A 17,940-nucleotide genomic window follows, 5' to 3' on the forward strand; every position below is an offset into this window, starting at 1 on the left:
CCCCGCGATGCTGGGGGGGGGACCCCAGTACCAACGCCGGATTTCAGCTTCCCCCCCACCCCAAAAAAAAAAAAAAAAAAGCACGATGGGTAGGTAACGTCCCCCTGAAGGGTTGTGAGAGCCGCCATGCAAAGTCCATAACAGCATAAACCAGCGAGTGTCCGGCAAGGTGCCAGGTTTCGGAGCTCACACGCCTGCATCGCTGTCGTGAGGGATGGCCGACCGCCGCGCTGCTCTGGGCACCGCCACCACAGCGGTGGGTCCTCGCCATCCCCGCTGGGCACTGCCATACTGGCTGGCCTTTGCCATTGGACCCGGCAGCGTTTGTAGAGAAGGAAGCTTTTCTAGAAGTAAATTAAAAAAGCCACAATTACTAGTCTCTCAGTTCCTTTACACTGTCCAGAGCATACGCGCTTGATTTGCCCGGAGTCCCCTATCAGGGCCCTCCTTGCAACATACATAGGTTAAACTGGATGAAGATGCATTTGACATCTACAGCAAGACGTTGCTTTTAGTCACCCTCTTTAAAGCCCAGCTTTATGACGGGACAGCACCCGTGACAAAAGTGGTGCCCTTTCATTGCTTTGACAAAGTTACAGTCAACCTGCACAGGCTCAGGAGGGTGGAGGTCTTGCCAGCTCCCCCCCCAAGTCAATAAACAAGCACCATGTTTTCCCACTAACTGGGAAGCTAGAAGCTGGTTTAAATTACACTTTTCAGTATGCCCAAGATCAGCAGCATTTTATGGATCAGAATTTTAGCGTTTAGCATAAATGTACAAATCAGGTACTTTCTGCTGCGGTTTTTCTCACAAAAGGCAATTAAACTTAATTATTCCTGCAGGGTGCATTGGAGCAAAGCCTGGAGCACCCCAGCAGATACTTCTGTCTGTGCTTGTTGTCCCAAAAATGGGTTCTTTACCCGGTGTGCAAGAATGAACTCACACACCAAGTCGAAATATTTGCTTTATTAGATTTCTGCGTAGAGGGGTGCTAGGTGGTAATTCCACAAAGCTAGCACACCCCCTTACCCTTGTTTCACATATTTATACAATTAAACAAAGTCACTATGCCTACTGTTAACACCTACTTGTTAGTTGTTGGTTATTTCTACCTTCACTTCGATTTAGAATCATAGAATCGTTTAGGTTGGAAAAGACCTTTAAGATCATCCAGGCCAACCATTAACCTAACGCTACCAAGTCCACCACTAAACCAATTAAGGGCAGAGTAGCAATTTCATGTTTCCTGGCTCAGTGGCTGGATTATTTTTTAATGAAAGTAAAAACTAGGAATCACTAAGGTTGGAAAGGATCTCTAAGATCATCAGTTCAACCATCAACCCAACACCACCATGCCCACTAAACCATGTCCCAAAGTGCCACCTCTGCCCGTTTTTTGAACACTTCCAGGGATGGGGACTCCACCACCTCTCTGGGCAGCCTGTTCCAACGCTTGACTACCCTTTCTGTGAAGAAATTTTTCCCAATATCCAATATAAACCTCTCCTAACGCAGCTTAAGGCCATTTCCTCTCATCCTATTGCTTGTTCCTTGGGAGAAGAGCCCAACACCCCCTCCCTGCCCCCTCCTGTCAGGAGCTGCAGAGCGATGAGGTCTCCCCTCAGCCTCCTCTTCTCCAGGCTGAACACCCCCAGCTCCCTCAGCCGCTCCCCACCAGCCCTGTGCTCCAGACCCGGCCCCAGCTTCGTTGCCCTTCTCTGGACACGCTCCCTTGAAAATCCCTACGCGTGCTCAGTCTCCCTTTGGAGGTGGGCAGCTCTTCCAACAGAGCTGTGGTGGTCATATTATAATTAGCTGGTTCACTTAGGGGACACTAATTAGTGGCTCTTGCTGACTAGTAAAAGAGGAGTAAAGGGGAGTTTTGACACTCAAGGATATATGTTCATTGTTTTAGAGATCTCTTGGCCTTCCACTCCTCATTATAGATATCCTGGTGCCTATTATCTTTAGTACATTCCTTCAACAATCAGTCATCAATTCCCCCCTTTGAGACTGTGTAAGGAAAAAAGATTCATATTTTCCTTATACAAGTCCCATCCTTTCATGTGTCTATCTTCGCAAAGCAGAGCAACATTTCTATGCACATTGGATTGACATGTATATACATATGAATATTAATAATCTGATAATCAATGTACATAGTTTCTTTAACCACGAGTTTAAATCTAGTATTCAAGAGGTCTGCCACTTCCAAATTTCAGCAAAGCCAAGGGAAGTATCATCCTTTTGAATTCCATATAAAACGTTAGTTTGTTTCCAAATTTCCTTAAGATCAGTACATACTCTGCCACTTTGGTCCACATAGGCACAACAGCTGGTGTTTAGGACAGTACATACCCCTCCCTTAGTTGCACGGAGCATATCCAGGGCCATTCTATCCTGAATTTCAGTTCTGGATCACTTCTTACAGATTCAGCAATTAGTTTTGTTTATGATTTGCATAGTTTTTTGCATTAATCTAAAATGTACATTCTCTTCCCAGGGATTTTTCACTGACTGCCTCTCAGAGTTCCAACTATGCGCCCTCATGATTAGGCAAAGGGTAATGATGTTTACTACCATATTGGCCTGTTCCTGTGAAGAAATTAGTATTTCTACAGATACATAAAATTAACTAGTATCAGCAATAGACAACAAAATAAAGTCAGTCCTTGAGAATATTCTAACTCAAGATGTGAGTCTTCAAGGTCCCAGGTACAGTTCATTAAGCTTTAGAGAATTTCAGCTTACAGTCTCCAGTCTCAGTGGTCCACTGCTTTGCTGGAGGTGCTTTCTTCACCCAGGTGTATTGTGTCCAGGAGTCAATTCCTTCTACCCTTACCGCTGTGAAGGTGGTCAGTAAAACTGACCAGTCCTCAGTCTTCCGGTTGAGGTATCTATTTAGGGAGGATAAAGTTAATTCCTTAACATTTTCTCCCCTGTAATGTGCATTTGGTCCCCCCTTATTGTAAGGCTGTTGACTGGGTAGGGTTTCCCACACAGAATTTCAAATGGGCTTGTTCCTTCTCTCGGCCTGGAGGTTATTCTAACACTCATCAAGGCTATTGGTAACACCTCTATCCATTTCATATGTGTCTCTTGGCATAGTTTTGCTATCTGTCTTTTAATGGTTTGATTCATTCTTTCTATTTTTCCCACTTGACTGTGGCCTCCAAGGGGTATGCAGATCCCATTTAATTTTAAGAAATTTTGAAACTCCTTGCACTACCTCTGAAATGAAGGGGGGCCCATTGTCCGAAGATATTCCTTCCGGTATCCCAAACCTAGGCATTATTGCTTTTAATAAAATACTTGTTACCTCCCTGGTCTGATTGGTATGACATGGGAAAGCTTCCAGCCAACCTGAAAAAGTGCCTACAAGAAGAAGTAAATATTTATATTGATTACATTTTGGTAACTCTGAAAAATCTATTTGCCAGTGTTCCCGGGAGAGGATTCCTCTTTTCACATCTCCCGTCAGCGGCTTCCATTGAATCTTTGGATTATTTAAGCAACAGGTCTGGCATTTCTTTACAACAATGTCAGCCAAAGTTTTCATCTTTGGCCCTAATGTTTGGTTTCTGGTGCTACTCACCATAGCATCTGCTCCCATATGCATCTCCCCATGCAATTTTTGCATGTCTCCATTATTTTCATAGATACCAGCCCCTCATGACTGGGGGTCGCCCCCCACCCTTCAGAATTCCTTGTGCACTTCAATATTTCAGCCAATCTTTCTTCCTTCTCTGTATACTTGGGTGGTTCCAAACTTATTTTTCCTTCGGCTATTAACGCACCAATTTTTGGCCTCTGCATTGCCACTCTCTTTGCTGCTGCATCTGCTCGTCCCTTTCCCCGGGCAATCTCCCGTTGTCCCTTTTGGTGGGCCTTGCAGTGCATCACAGCCACTTCTTTGGGTTCTAAAACTGCCTGCAATAACTTCATTATTTCTTTTCAATAGTTGACAGGGCTTCCTTGAGAATTTAATAGTCCCCTTTCTTTCCAGATTGCCCCATGGGCATGAATAACTCCGAATGCATACTTGGAATCCGTATATATATTAACTCTTTTCCCCTTCCCGATCTCCAAGGCTTGTGTCAGGGCAATTATCTCTGCCTTTTGTGCAGAGGTATTGGGAGGCAGCGGGTGAGATTCAGTTTCTTGAGATCGAGTTACTCCTGCACATCCTGCCCACCTCTCTCCATTATGTATAAAACTAGTTCTATCGGTAAACAATTCCGTATCTACACCCTCCAAAGGCTTGTCTTTCAACTCTGGCCTACTAGCGTAAACTTGCTCAACAGTGCTTAAACAGTCATGTTACAAAGGCTCCTCTTCTGACAAGGGCAACAAGGTAGCGGGATTCAAGGATGCTGCCGTCTTGAGGCCCCTATTGTCTTATTCCAGTAATACTGCTTGGTATTTCACTAGCCTGCTTGGGGAGATCCGATGGTGTCCCCTCTGCTCAAGAACAGCCATCACAGCGTGGCGTTCCAGCATGATTATGGGTTGTCGCTAGGGTTAATTTACAGGCTTCTTCTATCAGTAATGCTGTAGCAGCTACAGCTTGTAGACAAGCTGGCCATCCTCTGCTTACTTCATCCAGTTGTTTTAAGAAGGAAGCAACTGGATGCTTCCAGTCACCCAGCAACTGTGTCAGCACTCCCAACACTACTTGATGTCTCTCATGGACATATAATTGAAAGGGCTTATCAATATTTGGCAGGCCCAAGGCTGGTGCCTTCATCAGTTCTCTTTTTATATCATCAAAGCCTTTTCTACATTCTGGGGTCCATTCTAATAATTCCCCAGGACCCTTTATGGCAGCATATAGGGGCTTAGCCATCAGTCCAAAATTCGGTATCCACATTCAGCACCATCCTTCCATTCCCAGAAAGCCTCACAATTCCTTCTTAGATTCGGTACTGTGATTCGACAAACAGCTTCCTTTTGGTTGGCTCCAAGTTCTCCCTGTCCCTTTGAGATTTCAGATCCCAAATACTGAACCTTCTCCTGGGCCACTTGAGCTTTTTGCCTTGAGACTCAGTAACCCACCGGTCCCAAGCAATTTAATAAATCAGTTGTGGCTTCAAGACATTCTTTTCTTCCTCTTGCTCCAACCAACATATCATCCACATATTGTAATAAGGTTATGTCAGAACGATTACCTTGCCACGTTTCCAGTTCCCGATGTCACCAAACAAGGTGGGGCTGGTTTTGAATTCTTGCGGGAGCACAGTCCAGCAGAGTTGCACCTTCCTTCCCATAGTCAGATTTTCCCATTCAAAAGCGAAGAGGATCTGACTCTGTTCATCCACCGGAATGCTGAAAAAAGCATCTTTCAGGTCCAGGACTGTAAAATAAACAGTGTTTAGGACAGGTGTTAAAACCTACTTGTTAGTTATTGGTTATTTCTACTTTTGCTTTGACACCTACTTGTTAGTCAATGGTTATTTCTGTTTTCGCTTCGATTTAAAGACAGAGCTCCCTTGAAAATCCCTACGCGTGCTCAGTCTCCCTTTGGAGGTGGGCAGCTCTTCCAACAGAGCTGTGGTGGTCATATTATAATTAGCTGGTTCACTTAGGGGACACTAATTAGTGGCTCTTGCTGACTAGTAAAAGAGGAGTAAAGGGGAGTTTTGACACTCAAGGATATATGTTCATTGTTTTGGAGATCTCTTGGCCTTCCGCTCCTCATTATAGATATCCTGGTGTCTATTATCTTTAGTACATTCCTTCAACAATCAGTCGTCACGCTGGCCTTACTGTGAAAGAGGAAGAAAAGCCACAGCTGCCAGGACTGTTCACCAAACGTGCTTGCAGAAGGACAACATTTAGGTTCATATGTTGAAACTGCATTTTCCATTTTAAATATTCACAGGCCAGTGTTTCCCCATATCTCGCAACATTTGCTTAGTGCTTCTTGCATTCCAAGACTTTCATCGTCTCCTTTTTTGCTTTTTCAACAGACTCGGAGCTGGGGAAGGAGAGCAATTTAACCTGGAGCCGCTGAGCAGCTGCCAGATGTAGAGCACTCCGCATGCAGCGCTCGCGCAAAGCAAAGACATCTGTTTGAAATATGCAAGCAGAGAGGCCGTAAGCCTGTTTGTACCCTCACAGAGATGCAGCAGTGACCCTCTGCCTTTCCTAGAGTCTCTTCTGAATTACACTTAGGTGTAAGAGAATAGACCTCTCCTAATGCCTCGCCACCCCCACCGTTCTCAGTCTGTATTTTTCTGCTTACAGGCTGGTGCTTCCACAGTTGATTCAGGATCATTTACCCTCCTAAGTTTTTTTTGGTTTGGCTTTTTTTTTTTTTTTTTTTTTTTTGCTTTGTTTTGGGGCCTTTAGGACAAAGGCAAAAGGGGTTTTGAGCTTTTTGTTAGCCCCTTTGCAGAGCAGCAGAGATTTCTTTCTTAGCATCAGTGTTCGTCGCAGGATTTCACTACAGGTTGATATGGCAGAGCAGTTTAAGGCAGAACAACCAGAAACAACACATGGTGAAGCACTGACCCATAATGCAATTAGCAGCCTTCCCCAGAAGCATTTTTCAATACCCTCGGGCACCCAGAATTTGCTGACTATTTGATTCATGCTGCCTCAAATTCCTGACATTGCTTAAGCAAACCACAGGACCAGGAACTAAAAGATTCTGTCTTCTGATCCCTTTTCTAAGGCTACTGCCTTTGTTTTCTCAGAGCAAATCAGTTTCTTTCCTGCCTCTCTTTTCCTGGTCAGAGGAATGTAAATTTAAATCTCAGCTCCCAAGGGAGAGGGATTTGTTAATTTTACAATATGCTATCCAAATGCTAAGAGTTTAACAGATAGTTGCTCCAAAAATGAGCACCCAGATTTTATTTCATTTACAGTGATTCAATTAGCAGTCATCTAAGGAATTCTGAAAAAACACTGGGTGTGAATATACAGGCTCACAGAGATTTGTTGTTCTTAATCCAGATGCAACCCTGGCAAGCAGAGATGTAAAAAAAAACCAAATAAATAAAACCCAAACCAAAGCCAACCCCACACATAGTCCAGCCAAGGTGAAGGGCACTGCTCATCCAGTGCTTGGCTGGACAACAGCCTGCATCCATCACCTGAAAGAAGACAAATGCTACTGCCATCCAGTCTCCTGAGCTCCATCCATCACCACTCAGCCAGGTTGGCTTTTTTTTGTTTGTTTTCGGTTGGGTGTTTGTTTTTTTTTTTTTTTTTTAAAAAAAAAGGTGGATGTTAAAACTCACCTACCAAACCACCTGACAGAGAGAATTATCAGGCATGGTACACCAAGGAAACATTTTGATTTGATCCTAACAGAGCCCCGTGAATAGATTTGGTCTCTCCCAGCAGTTGTTCCTACGAGGCATCCCAAAAGCATCCTCGACCCTACACAGCCCCTCTGAGCCCGCTGGGAGGTTCTGCGGCACGCAGGCACTGCCAGACCGAGCCCAGCCTCGAGGCCACCGCCTCCCTCCTCCCCTGCCTTCAGCTTTACGGACTCGGGAGAGACCACGTCCAATTTCCAGGAGATGCTGGCTTGGATATTACCCAGCTAGGGGGGGCAGAACTCAAAGCGGCTATAAATGTATTTCTGAATCAAGGGAGGGAGGAGTAATTTTATCATTTCTTGGGAGTGATTTGGAAAATAGCATTCTGCATGTCTGGGAACCAAAGTGCCTTAAAAAAGGCCCCGGAGCAGAGAATACATCTTATCTATGTGAAAGGCTATGTAAGTACATAGCACTCTCTCATTGTTTTATCAAATATTACTGCCTGTAATTTATTACTGGCTGTGGCTTGGCCATCTGCAGGAAACAGGCACCGACTCATTTTATTGCAGTCCTGTTCCTCCCGAGTCATGAAGTTTTGACTGAAAGACGCCGAGTTCCATTTGTTTCCCTGTTTCTAACCGTGCTCTCAGTTCTGGGTCAATCCGCAATGGCACACGGATCTGCTGCATCAGCTTCAGCCACGGGGTTATCTCCAACCAGCCTTCAAACAGAGAGACGAGAGGCTTGTTGGAACACTCAGCGTTTAACAGGTCACTACACAGGCAGATGTCTCGAGCTGGATGAGAGGCCGAGGGTTTGAACAAACACTGCCCTGAAACAAGAACCGGCAGTAGCGCCTTTTGCTTTGTTCGCAGATTCTCTTCGCCTTGCTGTGTTTGTGTGCAGTTCCATCCTGCAAAGTCCACGTAACATCCCGCTAACATCCATCACCTTCTGTTGACAGATGTGGTTTGCCCTTTGATTCGCCTTTAGACAAAAGCGGTTGAACTGGACAGTGAAGTCGTCACTTCAGGGAAATTTGAACAGCCAGGGTTAGTGCCAAACACTAGTTAGTGCCCCGTTCCTCTCTGTCCTATCTGCTGGGTCCTAGTGTGAGTTGCCATTTACTGCACTAAACTACAGCTCCTCTACAAACAGAGAGCGCACATGCATCGTGCCCTGTATGGGCATTTAGCGAACATAAGGAAGGGCTTGAGTTAGTCGCTGGTCACTGTGGAGCAGGCTTGAAAATTAAAGCAGAATTCAGTACAGGAGAAAAGACCCTGTGCTTTGCATACACAGCTGCACAGGGATAGGCTGGGGGGTGTAAAGAAATATTTGGTACCAACCCTGCTCCGTGCAGCTAAGCAGAAGCTAGGAGAGGTGCAGGGAAGGACCAAAGTGCAACCAGCAAAGAGCACCCTGTCCCCTTGCCATTTTGGTGCCGATCGGGACCGACTCTGGATCAGCACGAGCAGGTTAACTCCCGTGCTGGCTGGGACCCTCACCCAGCTGCTACGCCAAGAAAGGCTGAGGAGACCCGGGTGCCACTTGGCCTGCACCACTTACTAACGCTATTACCAATATCTCCCCTTCACAGAGGAACTTTTTTACCAATACCTGTCCTCTAACTTGCTATATTGCTCCCCACCTGATTTCAGCAAGCTCTGGAAGAGGCTCTGCTGTCAGACCTCCATGCTGTCTTTTACTTGACTTTATCTAACAAGCCCATTCCCCAAGCTCAAGAGTGGGACACTTAAAAATTTTACTCACCAGGAAAGTTTCACCAGAGGAAAGGCACAGGTACTGCTAGGTTTCACAGGGGGTTTTATTGTCTTATTAAGTTCTCCTTAACGAGAACTTCCTCACCTGCTGCAGTCTCCCTCCCATTCATTTGCACCCACCATCATGCTGCTGGTACTTTCAAGGCTGTCTTAGCTCCTACTCTTTCCTCCCTCTTTCCTCTGAACTCTTCTGAGCCCAGTTTCTGTTTCCATGCTCTCATGCAGGTCCCAAGGAGAAAACACCTTCTCCTCTTGAGCTACCGCTTGCCACATCCTCCTTGGCTGGTTTTCTCCCTGGTATCTCTGCAGCTTCGCACAGCTCCAGAGTTACCTGCTGGGCTCTCTCCTCCAAAGCAAGGCAGCGACAGCTTTTGTTGAGATCCCTGACTTATGTGCTTGCTAAAACAGTGTAGAACTGCCAGGCACAGCAATAATCCACAGCTGTTGAGGACCTACTGCATGCTGCAATTCACCCCAGGCTTTAACTCCTTGAGATTCTTGATACATCTTCGTCTAAGATCCTGTCTTCGTTACAGCAGCAGCTATGTCACAGGACCCAGTTACACCATGGTTGTCCCTCAGCATGAGTAAAACACCACAGTTATTTTCTCTTGCACTAAAGAGATAAGAACATCTTACCATCCTGCTAGAGCCTAGTCCGGCCAAAACGGTAACGCTGATCCAGTGCCACTTAGGCCTGTGATTGAATCAGGACAGGACACAACCAGGCTGTAATTGGATTCTGCCAATTCTCTTTTCAGCATACAGAGGTCTGTCATCCCTCACCCGAACTGGCCCCATGACATAATTCTTCCCCACTACACCAGCTAGTGAAGGATCACCGTCCCTTGCTACCTTCCTTGGAGGGCAGCTCTGGACCGCAGCTCCGGCCAGCACAGTTTCCGCACTCAAGAGGCATAGCCTGTGGCAGAACCTCTAACCAAAAACCACCTGCCAAGCCTTTCTGAGCTCTTCACCAAGATGTTTTGGTGATTCCATATTTACCTTGCCCAACACCAAAGTATTAACGACCTCATCAGACGGCTCACCCTGGTCTGCTCATTCACACCAAACGCTCTACCTTATTATTCTTGCTTGCTTGCTAAACTTGTTTATTCTCTCAGCTAAGGTTTCCCTCGTGCACAGCCTGAACAACCCCGCAGGCTTCAATGGCTCCGTGCGTCCCAGCCGGCTGTTTGTATGAGCGGGGCTGTCGGATCGGCCCCTCCGCGGGACCAATGGGGGCCTCGGGCCAGCGGGGCAGGGGGTTCAGCACCTTTCTCAATGACCGCAAATACTGGGGGGGGGGGGGGGGGGGTCAGGCTGTCCTGCCCATCCAATCGCATCTGAAAGAGCCTTGAGAGCAAAGCTGCGTCAGAGCAGGGCACAGCTGCCAAAAGAGTTGTTCAACCTCTTCGGATTGTTTGCATGCCTTTGGAGGAATTTTTCGCTTTTTTCTTTTTTTTTTTTTTCATTCAAGCTTTTCTAGATAAGCGCATGACAAACACAAGTATCAGAGAGAATGAGCAGCCTGCCTCCTAGTTGGGAGTGAGGGACTGTCACAGTGATCGCTGTGATAATGAGATAGGATGAACGTGAGGGAACTCGATACAATGGGAGATTTATCTTGGAACCAGTCCCTTGGCAGCCTGACCCCGTATTGATGTCAGCACGGCTTCTCATTGCACAAAGGCTGGGGATCAGACCCGGCACGACAGACCCGTCTCTATCTCGAGCGCATCCTGTAACACAGCGATGGCCATCACCATCGATAAAACATGCGCTTCCCCCTTTTTCCTCCCAACAGTATTTTGGCAAGTGTTCTCAGGAATGGCTGTGCGAAAGCTTTCTCAGCCCCGTCCCCGTCGTGCGAGGAGATGTTCAGCTTTGTAAAGATGCTATTTTGCTTAGGCATAATAACGTGCCCCTTAGAGTGGAAGCAACTTCTGGGAGGGATATTGCAAGAGAGAGTGAGCAGCTTGGTCTCAGGTCTAGAGTCGAACAGGGTTAGGCTGGTGGAACAGAGCTGCTGCGCGAAAGGCACGCTGGGCTTGGCTGGGATGCCAGGAGCAGACGGTGCTCTGCAGGCCAGTCACCTACCGGTATTCCAGGGGTAATTCCTTAGATCACTCTGCTTCATTTAAATCATGTTGTCCCGTGGGGAACCCGCTACCCACCTTGGATGTCCAAATGACCCAGAAAATTGCTTTCTTTCCTACTGTAAACCACGTCAATACTTCAAGTCCTGACCTTCAAGGGTGCTGGGGTGAGGAGAGAGGCATGACAGGAGTCCAAGGCCTTTGTCCAGCACTCTCAGAGCCTCCTGTCACAAGGAATTACGTGGGCTCTGCAAACAGATAAGGAAAAACAGAAAGAGCAAACGCTGGTCTGCACAACCTTGACACTGCAATCAATGGTGTAATTTACCACCAGGAGCAAGTAAATAGCCCTGGAGTTGCATGCTGCATAGCAAACATTGCAGTTTTATCTGGATGACAGGCAGCAATTTGTGGCAAAGGGTAAATCTCTCTGTTCACTTATGTTTGACATATGGATGGTCTTGTTACATTCCCTGTTCTCAGTGGGTTTATGCATGAATTTAAGGTTAAGTACATGCATGCCTGTAGGATCACAACCTTCATTTAATATTGCATGGCCCAGCAGACCCATAATTAATCCGTAACATGCTCAAGTGACAGCTCTCGCTCGGTAACGTCATCCACGCAGAATAGTGAGGTATGTGTAAATTTGTACATTCAGGCTGGGAGTTGGAGATTTTCCAGCCATCGGAGCGATGAGGCTCCAAGGCAGGTTTCTGGCAGGATGAACGGGACAAGTGGTAGCTTGGGCCATTTTACAGGGAGATTGGGCAGGCCAGGAGAGGGAGGTGTGATACAGCTCCTTCAGCTGCCTAGGACGGGCTGGGAATGACAGCACCTCAACGCTGCCCTTCCCTTTTCTGTGACCAACATTTTCTACTTACAAATATTAAAGCAGTTCAGACGCTGATCAAGCCTGGGAATAAAACCCCTACTATCTTCCTCCTGAGCAGTTTGCAAATGTGAAACTTGAGCAGAACAAGCTCAGGCAAACTTCCTCTTCTTTCTTCTCCGAACCCCTGGTTTTCAAATGTACCAAAAGGTCTGAAACCCACGGATAAGCCAGAACTGCAGTCGGGCAATCAGATCCACGTGGACAGAGTGCCCCAGGCAAGTCCTTGCACCCAGATCGAGTCCTGTCTGCTTCAGTCGTGAGAGTTGCTGCTAACGCCGGTGGTTTGTTTCCAGATTCTGGGTATTTAATCATTTTATCTAGTTGTTCTATTACCAAAACTGAGCATGCTCAGTCAGGTTCAATCACCAAGTCTTTTATCACACAGGCAACACAACAGGCTGGGTACATTTTACGTAAGTTTAATGGTGTTTAATATTCATTCACCAACAGTAGAAAATGTCAGATCTCCGCTATTTAGGGGCCAGAAACACGTCAAACACACACTGACAAGCTTTGCTCAGAAATAGTTATGCTGTACATCAAACCTGAGTAGCTGGAGCACAACCAATAATTCGTCCTGCCACACATCTGGGGAGAGAAAAGATGATCTTACTGGCTAGTCCAGACCCTACAGAAATACATATAGCCATTTCATTTAATCCTCTTTCTTTAAAAGACATTTGCAAGAGTGCCTCCGGATGGCTCCCACTGCACATTCAAGCTGCTTTTTAAAAAAATTATTTTCTCCTTAAGCTTTAGCAGCCCATGCGTCAGACTGGAATGATACATGGAAAAGGATCTTTGTATCTTTACTGATTTAATTACAAGGGACTTATGGAGTAGCTCTCCCCTCCCTCCTCTTTTTCTCTGGACAGCCGAAATGCCAGTGCAGCCATACACCTCCGGCACAGCCGTACACCGCCGGTGCAGCTGCACCCAATTTTGCCCCCTCATGGAAGCCCAGCAAAGATGAGCTGCCAGGCAAGTCTGGCAAGGGCAGGGAACAAACTCTCCCCTCGGCTCGCCCTGTGCAAACACACTGCAGGCAGGTGAACCCAATGGAGATGCAAACAGGACTTGGTCCCCCGGGCATCTACAGGGTGACCCTGGGCTGGGCGGCAGCGTGGAGAGCAGCGGAGAGCTCCCTCCATGGGAGCCCCAGAGGAGAAGAAAGTAAAGGGAGCTCTGCCAGCGGAGTCACAAACCCGGCGAATTTTGTAAATGGTCCCTGTTAAAACCGGAATCTGTAACAGATCAGCAGTGCTGAGGCAGCCAAGCCTGACGACTGGCAGCCACCACCCAGGCTGTGGCTGCCCTCTCAGCACGTCCAGCCAGGGAGACATTTTGCCAGGTATGACGGACCAGAGGGTCTGGAAAAGGTACGGAGAAACAAGGCAGCCAAGGAAGCAGCCCAAGGAGCAAAATGTACTTTGACCTTCCCCCCCTGCTGCAGCTCCAGAGGGTTGTTTAAATTCCTTAGTGTATTAAGTTGTAGCAGATTTGAGATACACCCGAAACATCAAATCGCGCTTTGCTAGCATGCACAGCCCTTTGCAGCCCCCAGTCCTGCGACGATAGCTCTGAAATGAGGGGAAATTGCAAAGAAGAGAACTGCCCCCTCCCAACGGTGCTGGCAATGCAGCACACCCGATCAGGCCCTCGGGACCTCCGCGTCCGAAGCAGACCTGGACTTTCGCCTGCTGGTCAGGCTGCCCAGGACTGACTCCTCGCTGAAGGCTCCTTCAAAGGTCGACAGGATGGACTGGCGAAACTTCTCCTTGAAATCCGGCCCTGCAAATACGTACAGGATGGGGTTGATGCAGCTGTTGAAGAAAGCAAGGCTGGAAACCAAGGGGATCCCTATGTAAAGGGCCATTTTCATCTCGTGACTGGAAGAGTTTTTGGATATTTCCAGCAAGGAGAAGACGTGATAGGGGAAATAACAGAGGAAAAATGAGACCGTGACAGCAATGATAATTCTGTACGGCTTTGCAGAATTGGCTAACTGTCGTCTTTTCAGCTTGACAGCAACGATGCTGTAGCAGATGAGAATCACCGTGAAAGGGATGAGGAACCCGCATAAGAATCGCGTTATGATCATCGCTTTATGCCGCATCCGCCACAGCCTCCGCGTTGCCTCGGACGTGTAGTCATCGGACAGTGCAAAATTATTATAGCAGCTGGTGATGTTCCTGGAACTGACCACAGTGTCCCGAAAGACGAGGTACGGGGAGCTGAGGAGGAGAGCCAGGATCCACGTCCCCAGTGCGATCCTGGCCGCCAGCTCCGGATTCCTACGGTTGTGAGACCAGACGGGAAAGGCCACAGAAACGCAGCGGTCCATGCTGATGACCGTCAGGAGGAAGACGCTGGCGAACATGTTGAGGAACGCGATGGTGCTGTTCAGCTTGCATAGGAGCTTCCCAAACGGCCAGTGGAAGCCCAGGGCAGTGTAGGCGATGCTGAGGGGCAGGAAAAAGGTGAAGATGAAGTCGGCAATGGCCAGGTTGAGGAACCAGACGGAGTTGACTGTCTTCTTCATCTTGAAGCCTGCGATCCAGATGACGAGGCCATTCCCTGTCACCCCCAGCAGACAGGCGATGCTGTACACCACCATGGAGAGGACATGCATGCTCTTCTGGAGGCCGGAGTAGTAGTCATGGGCAGTGGCGTTCTCCGATGGCACGATGGGGGAGCTGGCAGAGAAGGGTGAAGGGGAAGAAGAGACGCTCTCCATCACCAGCAAGCTGGAGTCCTGAAATCGTAACAGCACACACCGCTATTATCTGCAGCTCCTGTGGCTCAAGAGGGGTGAAAATCTTTGCTAGCAACTGTACACAAAATCAGAGAACCACAGAATCATTTAGGTTGGAAAAGACCTTTAAGATCATCCAGGCCAACCATTAACCTAACGCTACCAAGTCCACCACTAAACCAATTAAGGGCAGAGTAGCAATTTCATGTTTCCTGGCTCAGTGGCTGGATTATTTTTTAACGAAAGTAAAAACTAGGAATCAGTAAGGTTGGAAAGTCTCTCTAAGATCATCAGTCCAACCATCAACCCAACACCACCATGCCCACTAAACCATGTCCCAAAGTGCCACGGCTGCCCATTTTTTGAGCCCCTCCAGGGATGGGGACTCCACCACCTCTCTGGGCAGCCTGTTCCAATGCTTGACCACTCTTTCTGTGAAGAAATCTCTCCTACTATCCAATCTAAACCTCCCCTGACACAGCTTGAGGCCATTTCCTCTCATCCTATCGCTTGTTCCTTGGGAGAAGAGCCCAACACCCCCTCCCTGCCCCCTCCTGTCAGGCAGCTGCAGAGAGCGATAAGGTCTCCCCTCAGCCTCCTCTTCTCCAGAATGTATATGCAACGCCAGATTATACAACTTAATGTATAATTAATATAAAGTCCTCTCTAGCATCTGCACCTGCACATCACAGAAACCACCGCGACCAGAGGAAACCGACCCAGGTTTTGCTGTTGGTGTCGGCACTGTCAGAACAACACCTTCCCTGAACAGCCTGCGACGGCAATCCGACGCGGGCCAGCAGCAGAACCATGGAAACCCAAATCCCACCACCGTGACGAGTCCTCTTCGGCTGACCAACGACAAATTAAGATAGCAAAAACCATCTAGACCGATCAAGATTAAGTTAAAAGACTGTTCAACAAGCACCTGCCAGGGAGGTTGGTATGTGGAACGGTACTCGAGGTTGAATTCTGGTGTAACCGTCAGCCCCCCTGCCCGCACACCCCCCTCCCGGCGAGGCCGCGGTTCTCCTCGCCCCTCCTGCTTGCCCCAGCACCCCGCCTTGGCAGGCCCCGGCGGGACTCACCGCCGTGCCGCGCTCCTTCGCCGCTCTGCCTGCAGCGGGTGGTCTCACCTCCCGGCTGGCTCCCCTTCGAGACGCCGCTCCTCTCCGGAGCGTGACTCACGCTGCCTCGTCCCGTTTTCCCATGGCTTGGGATCACGAGGAATTTAGTCGGATCCCTTATTCCCTAATCTGGTTCCTCATTTCGCGGTGCATTCGTTTAACCCCTGAAGCCCCAGCAGCCGCGCGCTCCCTCGGGCCGGCTGGCCAAGCCCAAGCGCTAACATGGATTCGAAGCACGAAGGAAACGCGGCCGCTCTCCTGCCTGTGCGACTCATCCCCACGAGGCAGCTTCTTTCCTCCGCAGCCCCCGGACACCCTGCCGGGCCCCGGGGCTGCCCTGCCGCGGCGGGGGGCTGCGCTCCCCACGGCAGCGGTGCCACGAAGACGAGCTGCGGCCCGGCACGCCCGCTCGCCTTGAGACATGGCTGCGGCCGGCAGCCCGGCCGGGGGGCTTTGGGGGCGGCTGGAAGCGCTCCCTGCCCGGCGGGGGTGCGGGGTGGCGGAGGGGGGGGGGTCCCGGTCCTCTGGCTCACGGGGGGGGGGGGGGGGAGGCGAGAGGGAACCGGGGATCGCGGGGTGCTGGGATCGCCCCGGGGCTGGGGAGAAGCCCCCCGCGGGGGGCACGGCAGGCGGGGCCGGGGCTGCGGGGTGACGGCAGAGGGGGGGTGACGGCAGAGGGGGGGTGACGGCAGAGGGGGGGTGACGGCAGCGGAGCCCCCGCCCGCCCCAGCCAAGGTCACCCGCGTCCCGGCCGCCACGTGCTGGCAGCGCCGCCAACCCCGCCTCGGCGCGGGCCAATAGGACGCGGGGAGGTGGAAGAGCGCGGCGCTAATTGGCCCAGGCACTTCCGGAGCGGCGGTGTTTCCCCCCCCCCCCCCCCCCCGACCGCCGGTTTACCGAGGCAGAGCGAGGCGTTGATTGGTCGAGGAGCGGAGTGGGCGTGGCTGAGCGGTCTATGCTAGGCGCGCGGATTTCGGCCTGGTGGCGGAGCGGGACGGGGCTTCGGTGCGGCGGGCGGGTAGGGGCCGTGCGGGGCCCGGGCCCGGGGGCGGGCAGGCGGGGGCCGTGCGGGATCCAGGGCGGGCAGGTAGGGTCCGTGCGGGGCCCGGGGTGGATGGGTAGGGGCCGTGCGGGGCCCGGGGGCAGGCAGGCAGGGGCCGTGCGGGGCCCGGGGTGGATGGGTAGGGGCCGTGCGGGGGCAGGGGCAGGCGGGCAGGGGCCGTACGGGCCCCGGGCAGGGGCCATGCGGGGCCGGTGCGGGTCAGGGCAGGGCACCCCGCTGCGGGGTGAAAGCCGGGCAGGCAGCGCTGTTCCCCACCCCCGGTGTCAGGGCAGGGGGACCGTGCCAGCGGGAGCCTCTCAGGAATGCGGGAGGTGATGGAGCAGGGCCAGCGGGGTGCAGAGCCGGGTGGGGATGGAGCCTCGGGGCTGGGGTTCACCCCCGCAGCAGCTGAACTGCCAGGGCCGGACTGGTGTCCCACCGGGAGGGTGGAAATGGGGATCTCATCCCAGGTGGGGAACGGGGAGCTCTGTGTGTCCCCCCCCAGCCTTCTGCAGGTTTGCCAAAAGCGCTGGGTGCAAGTGCCACCGCGACATGCACTGGGGGGACATGCGGGACCTGGCTGTCCTGCTCAAAACCAGAGCCCTGCAACCTGCCCTTTCCCTCGCAGCTCTTTCGATGCTTTTCTGCCAGCGGGGATTCCCTCCCCGCCAGCGAGGCCCGGTGAGGAGGGCAGCCATGCCCACACAGGCCCTCGCAGCAGGCCCGCACTGAACAGACTTCAGCAGCTCAGCACAAGCAAAGGAAGCAGGATTGCTTAATAACCTGCTCACGGCCCTTCGCTGGCCTTGCAGGGTTAATGAGCAAAAAAGATGCGTTGTTTTCAGCCAAGGCAGAAGCCAGGCTGTCGTGCCTGCCCAGGGAGCTTGTGCTCTGCATTCTAATGCCGGTGGCGGCGGCACCCGCGGGGCCGGAGGGCTGCTGCCAGGCCTGGGCATCGCGCGTGCC

The 17,940-nt window shown here is 50.6% G+C and overlaps 1 protein-coding gene across 1 annotated transcript; it reads right to left on the reverse strand.

Annotated features, from left to right (window-relative positions):
* Positions 1-13,701: 13,701 nt before the first annotated feature.
* LOC104038594 (chemerin-like receptor 1) lies at positions 13,702-14,847 on the reverse strand. The gene has a single exon (XM_009493011.2). It carries the CDS (start codon positions 14,785-14,787, stop codon positions 13,702-13,704), a length of 1,086 nt encoding a protein of 361 aa, XP_009491286.1. The 5' UTR covers positions 14,788-14,847.
* Between the last annotated feature and the right edge of the window lie 3,093 nt (positions 14,848-17,940).

Source organism: Pelecanus crispus, chromosome 11 (genome assembly GCF_030463565.1).
Source record: "Pelecanus crispus isolate bPelCri1 chromosome 11, bPelCri1.pri, whole genome shotgun sequence".
NCBI classification, from domain to species: domain Eukaryota; kingdom Metazoa; phylum Chordata; class Aves; order Pelecaniformes; family Pelecanidae; genus Pelecanus; species Pelecanus crispus.